Source organism: Cyprinodon tularosa, unplaced genomic scaffold, assembly GCF_016077235.1.
Source record: "Cyprinodon tularosa strain WSP-4 unplaced genomic scaffold, ASM1607723v1 ctg867, whole genome shotgun sequence".
In the NCBI taxonomy this organism is placed as follows: domain Eukaryota; kingdom Metazoa; phylum Chordata; class Actinopteri; order Cyprinodontiformes; family Cyprinodontidae; genus Cyprinodon; species Cyprinodon tularosa.
In genome coordinates, this window is record NW_024039637.1 from 676,396 (window position 1) to 688,129 (window position 11,734).

Consider the following 11,734-nt stretch of genomic DNA (forward strand, 5'->3'; position numbering starts at 1 on the left):
GGTTTATTTGTGGCTCCTTTTTCATTTAAGTTTAATAATTGCCACACGCAATTAGGGGCTGGCGTGTAGGAGCCAATTATTCTTTGGTGTTTGTCGCCACCAGGGGGCGTATTTAATTTTGAGTTCTGAGTGTCTGATTAGGGGATGGGTTATTTAAGGTCAACCATCAATTCTGTTCAGGTGTTGTTAATAGGCTGAGGCAAACAGTTTTCTACTGTGCTTGGTTTGGATATAAGGCGGATTTATGTGGATCTTGAAGGAAACAGTAAGACAATGGACTTTGTGCTGAAAATAAATGACTTTGCTTTATGTCAAACGAAAGAGCGGCATTCTAAATCTTAATTGAGCGCATGTAAAACCAATGGCTTCCAACAACAACCACTAGTAGCCTAAAATATAGGATTTTAGCCGCTACACTTTACATTCACCAGACATACAGGGACTCGAGAGGACGTTTCTCATTCACCAACAGTGAAACAGATAAAGTGCACAGGCACAACAGATAAGATCAGTTCCTAATATTAAAATTATTTACACATTCAATTTCACAATGAAATATAAAATGTACAATAATATAAAATATACAATACTTCTGCTAGTGCAAAAAGGCAGATGGTAATGGCAGCAGAAACAATTGTTATTATTATTACCAATTATGTAAAATATATTTGTAACAGTTACAGTGCAAAAGAACAGTAAATAAATATAGTAATAATAGTAGTGCAGGATACAGTTTGTCCGGGGAGATTTTTTTTTTGAGGGGGGGTCAGCTTCCTGACAGCCTGGAGGATGTGGCTGTGGGGAGAGAGTTTAGCTTCCTGACAAGTTTTCTGTGAATCTGGTGGAGCGGGCAAGAGCCTGAACAGACAGTCAGTCTATGAAAACACACACACACACACAAAGACTGTCTGTCTGTCTCTCTCTTTCACACACACACGCATATGTCCTTCTTTAATCCAGTTTCTGACAAATGAAACAGAGTTGAATTTGTCCAGAAGAGGTACGTTGAGGTCTACAAACAGGAGTAAAGACATGCTGTCTTTGCGCAATCTGTTTCACTTCTGGTTGCCCGTGTCATTAACTGCAGAAAAGCACATGGCTAATTTGCATATGCGAACAGAATTGGCTGGCTCCACTTGGCGAAAAACAGAACATATTTTTGAATAAAGGTTTTCAATTTTAATTACTGGATATGTTGAGCTTAAAAATATTTTAGTGACCATTGGTGACAAAAAATATTTTATTTAAAATTTTTTTGACACAATTTAAGATCCCCTTTAAATTTTGCTTTTGAGGCTTTCAGGGGGTCTCATGGGTTAATCGGGGGGGTCGAGCCCCCCCAGACCCCCCCGTATTTCTCACTCTGCCCCAGACCATCACATTAACTCCACCATGCTTAACAGATGGCATCAGGCATTCTTCTAGCATCTTTTCATTTGTGCTGCGTCTCACAAACATTCTTCTTTGTGAGCCAAACACCTCAACCTTGGATTCATCCGTCCACAACCTTTTTTTTCAGTCTTCCTCTGTACAATGTCTGTGTTCTTTTGCCTATCTTAATCTTTTTCTTTTATTGGCCAGTCTCAGATATGGCTTTTTCTTTGCCACTCTGCCCTGAAGCCCACAATCCCACAGCCGCCTCTTCACTGTAGATGTTGGTTGTGCAATTTGCCGACGACCCACTGGAACTGCTGTGACGAGCCACATCGAGCCACCGGAACTGCTGCAACGTAGCCACTGCCACGAATGGAGCTATGCCTTGCTGAAGATTTCTGGGGCTCAGATAAAACCAAAGCTTAAGGCGGATTGCAGACAGGCAGGTACAGGTGACTTAGCAGCGTGCTATTGCTACAAAGGAGGTTTGATAGCAAACGGTCAGGAGTTAAAATTATTCATGTACTGAAAAAAAACAACAACTCATAATGTTTACTTTAAAAATATATTGTACGTAAGTATTTACACACAAATTTTTTAAGTCAAGTTTAATGCTGCTTAATTGAAAACATCAGAATCCAACTAGTTTTACTTTATATAAAACATAACAGTTGTGAAGGTATTAAGTAATATTCACTTATAATCCAAGTTGAAAGACATATATATGAAAAAAACAACTTAATTTTCATAGTTATGAAGTTGAGTAAATTTTATACCACTGTAGCATTTGCTATTATAAGATGATTAAGTAGATATGAATAACATTAATTTATTTTGGTGCATTATGCCACATCACTCACTAAAATGAGGTAATCATTGCAAGTTTTCTTTTGATAAATCATACTAAATAAATCAATTCTCTATGCATTTAGTATATATTGAGTGGTTTATTTTTCATTTTAACATACAGTACAAATTAATTTTCTGCTTTTGCCGTCTTTTATCAGGGAGCCGTGTATTTTACGTTCTAAATGGAGCAGTGCTGTCAAACATTCATCCATCTTCTCTAGTTTATCTTTCAGGGTTGCAGTGGGTTTGGTGGCGATCTTCAGCAGCCTGTGGGAAAAAGGAGGGATTCCCCTTCGACATGTGCCAGTCCATCACAGAGCAACGCAGAAAAACACAACCATGAACACACACCTAAGGACAAGCCATGTTTTTGGACTGTGGGAGGAAGCCTGAGTACCCAGAGTGAACCCTACCATGAACAAGTAGAACATGCAAACTCCATGCAGAAAGACCCTGGCTGAATCAAACCCAGAACCTTCTACCTGCAAAACAACAGTGCTACAAAATATGTGAACATGAAGCATAAGATTAACAACCCTCTGAAACAGATTTTCAACATGCATTACAGAACTATCAAACATAGATGTTCAGAGACATGATTAAACAAACATGTTCAGAATAATGTCTGAGGGAAGATGAGGAAAAGACACTTAAACTTTGAGCAGTGGGGTAAAGATTATGTATACCTAAAGTGAGGAAAATAAGTATTTGAATATCCTACTATTTTGCTAATTCTCTCACTTACGTCATCACAGGTGAATGTCCACTGTGAGAGAAATAACCTATAAAGAAATCACAATGTATGATTTTGATACAGCTGCAAAGTATTTAAACAGAGGAGGAGAAACCAGAACATTCACATCCATCAATACAGATGTTACAGCAGAACAATCAGAGGCCAGAGAAATTTAGACTTTTATCTGGAGAAATATTTCTGTGTCAGAAGAATGAAAGAAACCTTCAGCAATGAAATCCTTCATGGCTCCTGGAACACAGACGGATAATTACATTTAAAAAGAGAAAGAAAGAAGAAGAGAGCAGTAGAGCAGAGACACCAGAACCAGGAACCCTGATCAACAATCAGAACCAGGAACCCTGATCAACAATCAGAACCAACACACTGGATCTATCTGGCTTCACACAACTCTGCTGACGATCCAGAGGCCAAAACATAAACTCCAGCATGAATCGGCTGAGTGAATGTGGTCTGGACTCTGTGGAGTAGAGTTGTGGTTTCGGAGACGCTGTAGAAAGACAGAACACCTGCTCTGTGATCCAGGTCTACTCCTACTCTGAAGGAACCAGGACCTGAGATGGAGGTCCAGATGTTGTTGTGAACAAATCTATAACCACCTTGGGAACATTCTAATGCCCAAGATTTGTCATTATGTCCGAAGAAGCATTCATACCCTTCTCCTTTTTTGCTGATATCTTTGTATGCCACTGCTACACGAACCGCCCCCCTCCACTCCACCTCCCAGTAACAACGTCCAGTCAGACTCTCTCTACTCAGCACCTGACAATAAACAGTGAATCTGTCTGGATGACTAGAATAAGACTGAGGTTGATCCATCCATGTCACCTTCCTGTTTCCCTCTGATAGTAACAGTCGTCTGTTTGCTGTGTTTGGATCCAGTATGATCTGACAATAATTTTCTAAGAAATAAGCTCTGCTCTCTGGTTCTGGTTCTGCCTCAGTCAGTGTCAGTGAAATCTTTGTCCATATGTCTCTCAGGATGTCCTGTAGTTTGTCTCTGAGCTCTGACAGAGCTGCTGTCACATCCTCCCAGCGTCTCAGAGGACGGATGTCGATGGCGGCTGATGGTGTAGACTCCCTGAGGTCTGACAGTGAGGGGTAGCTGTGGAGAAAGCTGTTGTGATCCTCTGTGTTTGAGAGCTGCTCCAGCTCAACGTCTTTCCTCTTCAGCTCAGTGATCTCCTGCTCCAGCTTCTCCTGAAGCTCTTTGACTCGACTGACTTCAGCTTCCTGCTGGGATCTGATCCGCTGCTTCACATCAGAGCTTCTTTTCTGGATGAGGTGGATCAGCTCAGTGAAGGTCTTTTCACTGTCTTCCACTGTTTTCTCAGCAGAGAGATTGATGGCCTCCACCTCCTGCTGAAGCAGCTTCACATCTTTCTCTCTGTCCTGCACTTTCTGCTTGATTTTTCCTCGTCTCTCCTGCAGCTCTCTCTGCCTCTCAGTCCTTTCTGCTGCAGCTGAGACTGTGTCGTGGCCTTTATGTTCCTCCACAGAGCAGAGATAACAGATAGACTTCTGATCAGTACGGCAGAACATCTTCATCACCTCATCATGATGAGAGCAGATGTTCTCCTGGAGGTTCTTGGACGGCTCCACCAGCTTGTGTTTCATGAATGGAGCTGAATTCTTATGAGGTTGAATGTGTTTTTCACAATAAGAGGCCAGACAGACCAAACAGGACTTGATGGCTTTCAGTTTCCTTCCAGTGCAGACATCACAGGCCACATCTTGAGCTCCAGCATAGAAGTGGTCAGCAGGAGCAGCTTGGAGTCCAGTCTTCTTCAACTGCTCCACTAAAGCTGCTAACATGGTGCTCTTCTGCAGGTCAGGCCTCGGTATAAAAGTTTTCCTGCACTGAGGGCAACTGTGGCTTCCTCTCTGATCCTCTCCATCCCAGTGGCTTTTAATACAGTTCATACAATAGCTGTGTCCACAGGGAATAGTCACCGGATCCTTCAGGAGATCCAGACAGATGGAACAGGAGATGGTTTCTGCGTCCAGCTGGTTCTGCTCCATTTTTACTCTTTATCACAGCAACTGTGTGAGTTTCACTTCCTGAAAATAGAGACAGATCTGAGCTCTGATCTACAAGTCATATGTCAGAGCAGAGAGGCTGCAGCCAATCAGCCTGTGTCACAAGAACACAGATGTCTACAATCTAACGTCTCCAAACAAGCAGATCACAAAATCTAAGGAGAAGAACCTGGATGGGTTTGATTCTTCTGGGAAATCTGCTGTCTGTTTCCTAACTACACTTTAAACAGTCTGTTCTGATGGAGAAAATTGTAATTTAAGGTACAGTCTCCAATATAATTAGCAGCCTATTTTTGTCAACAAGACACTTCTCCGTTAGAAACAGAAACATAAAATTAAGATTTTGTTGAGCAATTAAGTCACAAATTAAAAATGATTACATCTTGTGTTTAGTTAAAGTTAAAGTTGGAGCTGCCCACTGTATAGATTTTAACTTTGATTGTTTACCGCTGTTTATCCTTTCAGCTCTGCTCTTTCTGCAATGTATCAAGAAAGAGATTTCCCATCCATTTTACTTATGAGGCCCCAGCTTTTCCTTGAGAGAAATAGTTGTAATAAATAAATCAACACTCGGAGTGGGGTGGGGGTGGGGGGTGGGGGAGGAATATCACAGGAGCACAGGCAATATCATAGGTGATATCACGCACGACTCACTTTCACCATGTCACAAGTTACAGGAACTGTTTCTTGTTCACTTATGCACACAACACTAACACCTGCATCTCTTAGTGCTGATAACCTGGAACTGAAAACTTTCAGCTATACGGATTATAAAAGTCACACTGCAAAAACAATCTAGAAATATGTAAAAATGTCTTAAATCAAGTGTATGTACCCTTAATTTGAGTAGGTAAATAAGATCATTTGCCAATGGAATTAGTATTTACTCTTCTTACTCTTAAAATAAGACAATTAGATGATATACACTTGAATAATAAAGTGTCTAACTTACCTCCTAAATTCAAGAACAAATGCACTTGATTTAAATACTGACAGGGTCATCACATCTGGGGATTTAAAAAATCCATGCTGACATTGAAGATGATACCTTAACTGCAGCCTTTAATGCTATGTTAGACAATATTGGCTTTGTTCAAAATGTGAATAGTCCCACACATTCTCATCTTCATACTTGGGAACTTGTGCTGACATATGGCAAAGAATGTGAAGAAATAACAGTATTTCCTCACAACCCTGTCCTCTCTGACCACTTTATACTAACCTTAAAGATTACTTTAACAGAGTTAATCTCCAAAAGAAGTTTTCACTTTAGCAGATTATTATCAGATATTGCAGTTATAAATATTAAAAATCGTTTTGACCTTCCCTCTCCCTGTCCCTGAACAGTGCTGCAGAGGGAAAAAGTTTAGTTTAACCCCCCTTCACAGGTTGATGGGGTTGCTAGTTCTCTGCGTACTGCCTTAGACAATGCAGCCCCTATGAAAAAGAAAAACTTTAAAAATAGAAAGCTGGCAATATGCAATATGAAGCAATATGCTAGGAAACTGGAGAGCAAATTGCACTCCACAGACCTACAGGATACCTACCTAGTCTGGAAAAATAGTTTACTGCTGTATAAGAGGAACCTTTGTAAAGCAAGAACAGCATAATTCTACTCATTAATAGAGGAGAATAAGAAAAATCCTTGATATATTTTTTATTAAAGTTGCCAAACTCACCCAGAGTCATAGCTCTGTGGTTTTATGGGATTCTTTATAAATAAGATTGATCTTATTGAAATAAGTTCATTAGCACTCCACTAACAACGATTGGTTTATCTTTGGAAGGGGAGGCAGCATCTGAGGTAGCCATATAATCTGGATCGGGTTTAGACTGCGTTGATCCAGTTGAATTTTCAGAGTTAGCAAAACTATTGTCTTCATCTAAGCCTTCAACTTGTATGTTAGATGCAGTTCCAACCAGGTTATTTAAGGAAGTATTCCCTTTGATCTTGCCCTCCATTTTAGATGTGATTAATCTCTCCCTGTTATAGGGATATGTACCAAAGGCTTTTAAGGTTGGTGTAATTAAACCTTTACTTAAGAAACTGTCTCTTGACCCAGATGAATTGGTCAATTCTAGACATATATCCAATCTTCCTTTCTAATCTAAAATTCAATTCAAGTGTTCGATCACTTACACCATAATGAACTTTTTAAAGATTTTCAGTCTGGCTTTAGAGCTCATCATAGCACTGAAACAGCTCTGGTGAAAGTCACTAATGATATTCTCATGTCCTCAGATAATGGACTTGTATCTGTGTTTGTCCTGTTAGATCTCAGTGCTGCATTCAATACAGTTTATCATGATATTCTTTTAGAAAGATTTGAATATTCTGTAGGATTAAAGGAAAAGCGCTAGACTGGTTTGAATCTTATCTATCTGATCAATTTCAGTTTGTTCATGTTAATGACAGATCTTCCTCATGCTCAAGGGTTACCTGTAGAGTACCACAGGGATTAGTGCTGGGACCAATTCTCTTTACTATATAAATCCTCCCAATCATTAGAACTATTAGACAGCATGGGATTAATTTACACTGTTATGGTGATGATACTTAGATATATCTGTCTATCTATCCAGAAGAAACTAACTCATTACATAGATTACAGGCATATATCGAAGACATAAAAATCTGGATCACTCTTAACTTTCTGTTCCTGAATGCAGACAAAACAGGAGTTATATTCTTTGGAACAGTGTCTTGAAAAAGAAGCTGATTAATCAGTCACTTCATTTGGATGGGATTAAAATGATTTCAGATAATAATATAAAAAACCTTGTTATTTTTGGTTGGGACCTGTCATTTAAATCCCATATCAAAGAGGTTTCCATCATTTCCTTCTTTCATCTGCCCAGTATTGCAAAAATTTGAAATATCCTGTTCAAGGGTGATGCTGAAAACTTGTCCGTGCATTTGTTATTTCAAGCTTGGACTATTGTAATTCTTTACTATGAGAAAGTCAAAAACTGTAGTTAAAAGCCTTCAGCTGATCCGAAATGCTGCAGCCAGGAGGAAAATTAATTAAACTATCCTATATTCTCTTTGTTTGCTTCCTGTTGAATCAAGAATAGAATTGGAAATCCTTCTTGGGGTCATTGATGATGTTGCGGGCTCGGGACACGCAGTGCTGAAATGAAATGTCTTTAAAGGGGAACGCCGTTTTTTTTTACATTGGGTATCATGTTTAATTCACCCATATTAGTTTTGTGTTATTTGGAGCCGTTCTGAAGATATTCCGTTAGGTTGTATCCAAGTAACGTCTTCCTATGGGCAACGACTTGAAGGCACAAACTAAACTGTTCATAATTTATTCTTTATGGTAGGCCAGCATTCCTAACATGTAGGCGAATATCATTGCGGATGTCCCCCAGACATCCGCGGTTATATTTTATATATTTATATCTTTTAAAAACAAAGCAGCGCGTGTATGACGTCATCCACGTGTGCCGGCTACCATTCATTTATCCTGACCGCTGAACTGCTGCTAGTTTTACTCACATGCCTGGAAGATGTCTAGTGCTACTATCACAGATGATCTCACTCTCGAAACGGAATTGAAAGATTCAGATTAGCAGGTCGAATGAATAGAAGGAGTAGAGCGTAGTGGCCTTTGGCCCGGGCTTTCTGTTACGACCTCAGTCCGCATGCGTGGATGACGTCATTCACACTCTGCTTTGTTTTAAAAAATATAAATATGAAAAATATAACCATGGATGTCTGGGGGACAGTGATTTGCCTACACGTTATGAATGCTGGCGTACCATAAAGAATAAATTATGAACAGTTTAGTTTGTGCCTTCAAGTCGTTGCCCATAGGAAGACATTACTTGGATACAACCTAACGGAATATCTTCAGAACGGCTCCAAATAACACAAAACTTATATGGGTGAGTAGAACATGATGTAATAACATAAAATCAAGGTCCCAATGTAAAAAACTGGTGTTCCCCTTTAAAGACATTTCATTCCAGTACTGAGTGTCCCGAGCCCCCAACATCATCAATGACCCCTCACACCCCCACCATGGACTGTTCTCACTGCTGCTCTCTGGGAAGAGGCTTCAAAGCATCTAATGTTGGTCCAGCAGATTCTAGAACAGTTTCTTCCCCACTGCCATTAGAATACTGCTGAATGTTGTATAAAATGGGGTTTATAAAAAATAAAACCCTGAATGTTGGAAACTGTAAATCACAGTCTTTTGTTTACATTTATTATTGCTGCATCTTAAAATATGTAAATGTCTTGAGGGCTGTACTGAACAAAATTTCTTTTTGTATACACTCTCTGTATACAAAATGACAATAAAGTCTGTCTAGGTCTAAGTCCTAAAAGAAACTAGAGAAATACCAGGGGCTCAGAGAAGAACTGGAAGGTCAAGGTATCAGTGGTGCCTGTGGTCATTGGGGAACTCCGGATAGTGACCCCTAAACTTGTGGAGCGGCTACAGCAGATCCCTGGAAATACATCAGACATCTCGGTCCAGAAAAGTGCAGGTCTAGGAACAGCAAACATACTGCCCAGAACCCCGAAGCTCGCCATTGGTAGAGGACTATATATATATATATATATATATATATATATATATATATATATATATATATATATATATATATATATATATATATATATATATATATATATATATATATATATATATATATATATATATTGTCATGATAGGTCTCTGAGTTTAAACCCACATGCAGAACACCACAGGAAACGGAGTAAAAGTTTAACACTTTATTACTGAGAAGCACACAAGAGTATTAATGAGCAGGTTCTGGTACTGGTCCGGGACTGGAATCACAGAGTAATCTGCAGAGATGAATAGTTTGGTTCGCCAGGCAGCGGTGATGACTTGTCAGGGGTTTGATTCTGGTTTGTACCTTGATGAGGTTCAGACTGATCGGTGGAGAGAGGGAACCGGTTGGGTCCAGAGACTGTGGTTTCAGCAGAGAGCTCAGCAGCAGCAGCGTCTAGCTTCAGGCTAGTGAGGTTCAGACCTTGAGTTGATGTCCTAGCTCTCCCTTGAGAGCTGGCTGGGGAATTCAGACTGATTGTCTTCAGGTTTGGCTTCCTTGGGCAGGCAGGCAGGTTTCCAAGCAAAGCTCCTCCAGAGCTACAGACTTCAGTCAGAGATTCTCAAAGTTAACAGAGGCTCAGGTTCCGCTAACCAAAACTGGTCAACACTCCGGCGCCGAAGACAGATCTGGCTGCTGCTTATGTAGGAGGTCTCCTGATGGGCTGATGATCCTCAGGTGTGCTGGAGGCTCCAGCCCAGGAGACCCACAGCGCTCTCTGCTGGAGACAGGTGGCAGATCTCCAGATCCCAACAGTACCCCCCCCTCAACGACCGCCTCCTGGCGGTCCAGAGGAAGTGGACGGGAGGGAGTTCTTATAGTCCTCTATGAGGGACGGATCAAGGACGAAGGAACCAGGAACCCAGGTACGGTCCTCCGGACCGTAGCCCTCCCAGTCGACGAGGTACTGCCAAACGCAACCTTGACGACGGGAGTCCACGATCCGGTGAATGCCGGGTGGCCGTCAATGTCTCGGGCGGGTGGAGGGGAGTTGGACGGAGGGCACAGAGAACTGGTGAGGACAGGCTTGATTTGTGAGACGTGGAAGATGGGGTGTATCCGGAGAGATGATGGCAGATGCAGGCGGACAGCAGATGGGTTGATGACCTGAGCGATTTTGTACGGGCCGATGAATCTAGGAGAGAGTTTCTTTGACATGGATTTCAATGGGATATCTCCAGTCGATAGCCATACCTCTTGCCCAGGGGTATAGTTCGGAGCAGGGCGACGTTTAGAATCAGCAGACTTCTTGTTGGAAACAGAGGTGTTGTTGAGGGCAGTGATGGTCTCGTTCCAAGTTCTGTGACAACAATGGATGTGATGGTGGATGGACCTGACCGAAATCTCTCTCTCGTCTGCAGGGAAAAGTGGTGGTTCGTAACCTATGGACACCTGAAAGGGAGACAGACCGGTAGCAGCAGATCTTTGTGAGTTATGAGCGTATTCAACCCATGCCAGAAACTGACTCCAGTCAGTTGGGTTGTTCGACGTGAGGCAAAGGAGAGTGGACTCGAGCTCTTGATTCATCCTCTCCGTCTGCCCGTTGGTCTGAGGATGATAGCCTGAGGTGAGAGAGATTTTGCAATTGAGAGCTGAACAGAAAGCTTTCCAGACCTGAGAGATGAACTGGGGACCTCGATCAGAGAGTATCTCCCGTGGAATGCCGTGAAGACGGAAGACATGTTTCACTAGGAGCTGGGCGGTCTGGAAGGCAGTGGGTAATTTCCTGAGGGGAACCAGATGACAGGCCTTGGAAAATCGGTCAACAATGGTTAAAATGGTAGACATACCCCTGGAGACTGGAAGACCGGTAACAAAATCCACAGCGATTTGGGACCATGGACGAGATGGAACAGGCAGAGGATGTAGCAGCCCAGAAGGTGGTTGGTGAGTTGGTTTATTTCTGGCACAGATGGGACAGGCCAGCACGTACTCCTTCACGTCCTTGTGAAGGGACGGCCACCAAAAGCGTCGTGTGATGAGGGCGATTGTTCTACTCACACCAGGATGGGCAGAGAACTTGGCTGCGTGCATCCACTGGATGAGACAAGATCTTACGGAGGATGGAACGTAGGTTCTGTTTGGAGGACCGTTACCTGGGTCAGGTTCAGAGGCCAAAGCTAGGTTGATGAG

The 11,734-nt window shown here is 41.7% G+C and overlaps 1 protein-coding gene across 1 annotated transcript; it reads right to left on the minus strand.

Annotated features, from left to right (window-relative positions):
- Nucleotides 1-3,282: 3,282 nt before the first annotated feature.
- Nucleotides 3,283-5,032, minus strand: LOC119775323 (tripartite motif-containing protein 16-like). The gene has a single exon (XM_038273264.1). It carries the CDS (start codon nucleotides 4,997-4,999, stop codon nucleotides 3,350-3,352), a length of 1,650 nt encoding a protein of 549 aa, XP_038129192.1. The 5' UTR covers nucleotides 5,000-5,032; the 3' UTR covers nucleotides 3,283-3,349.
- Nucleotides 5,033-11,734: the final 6,702 nt, after the last annotated feature.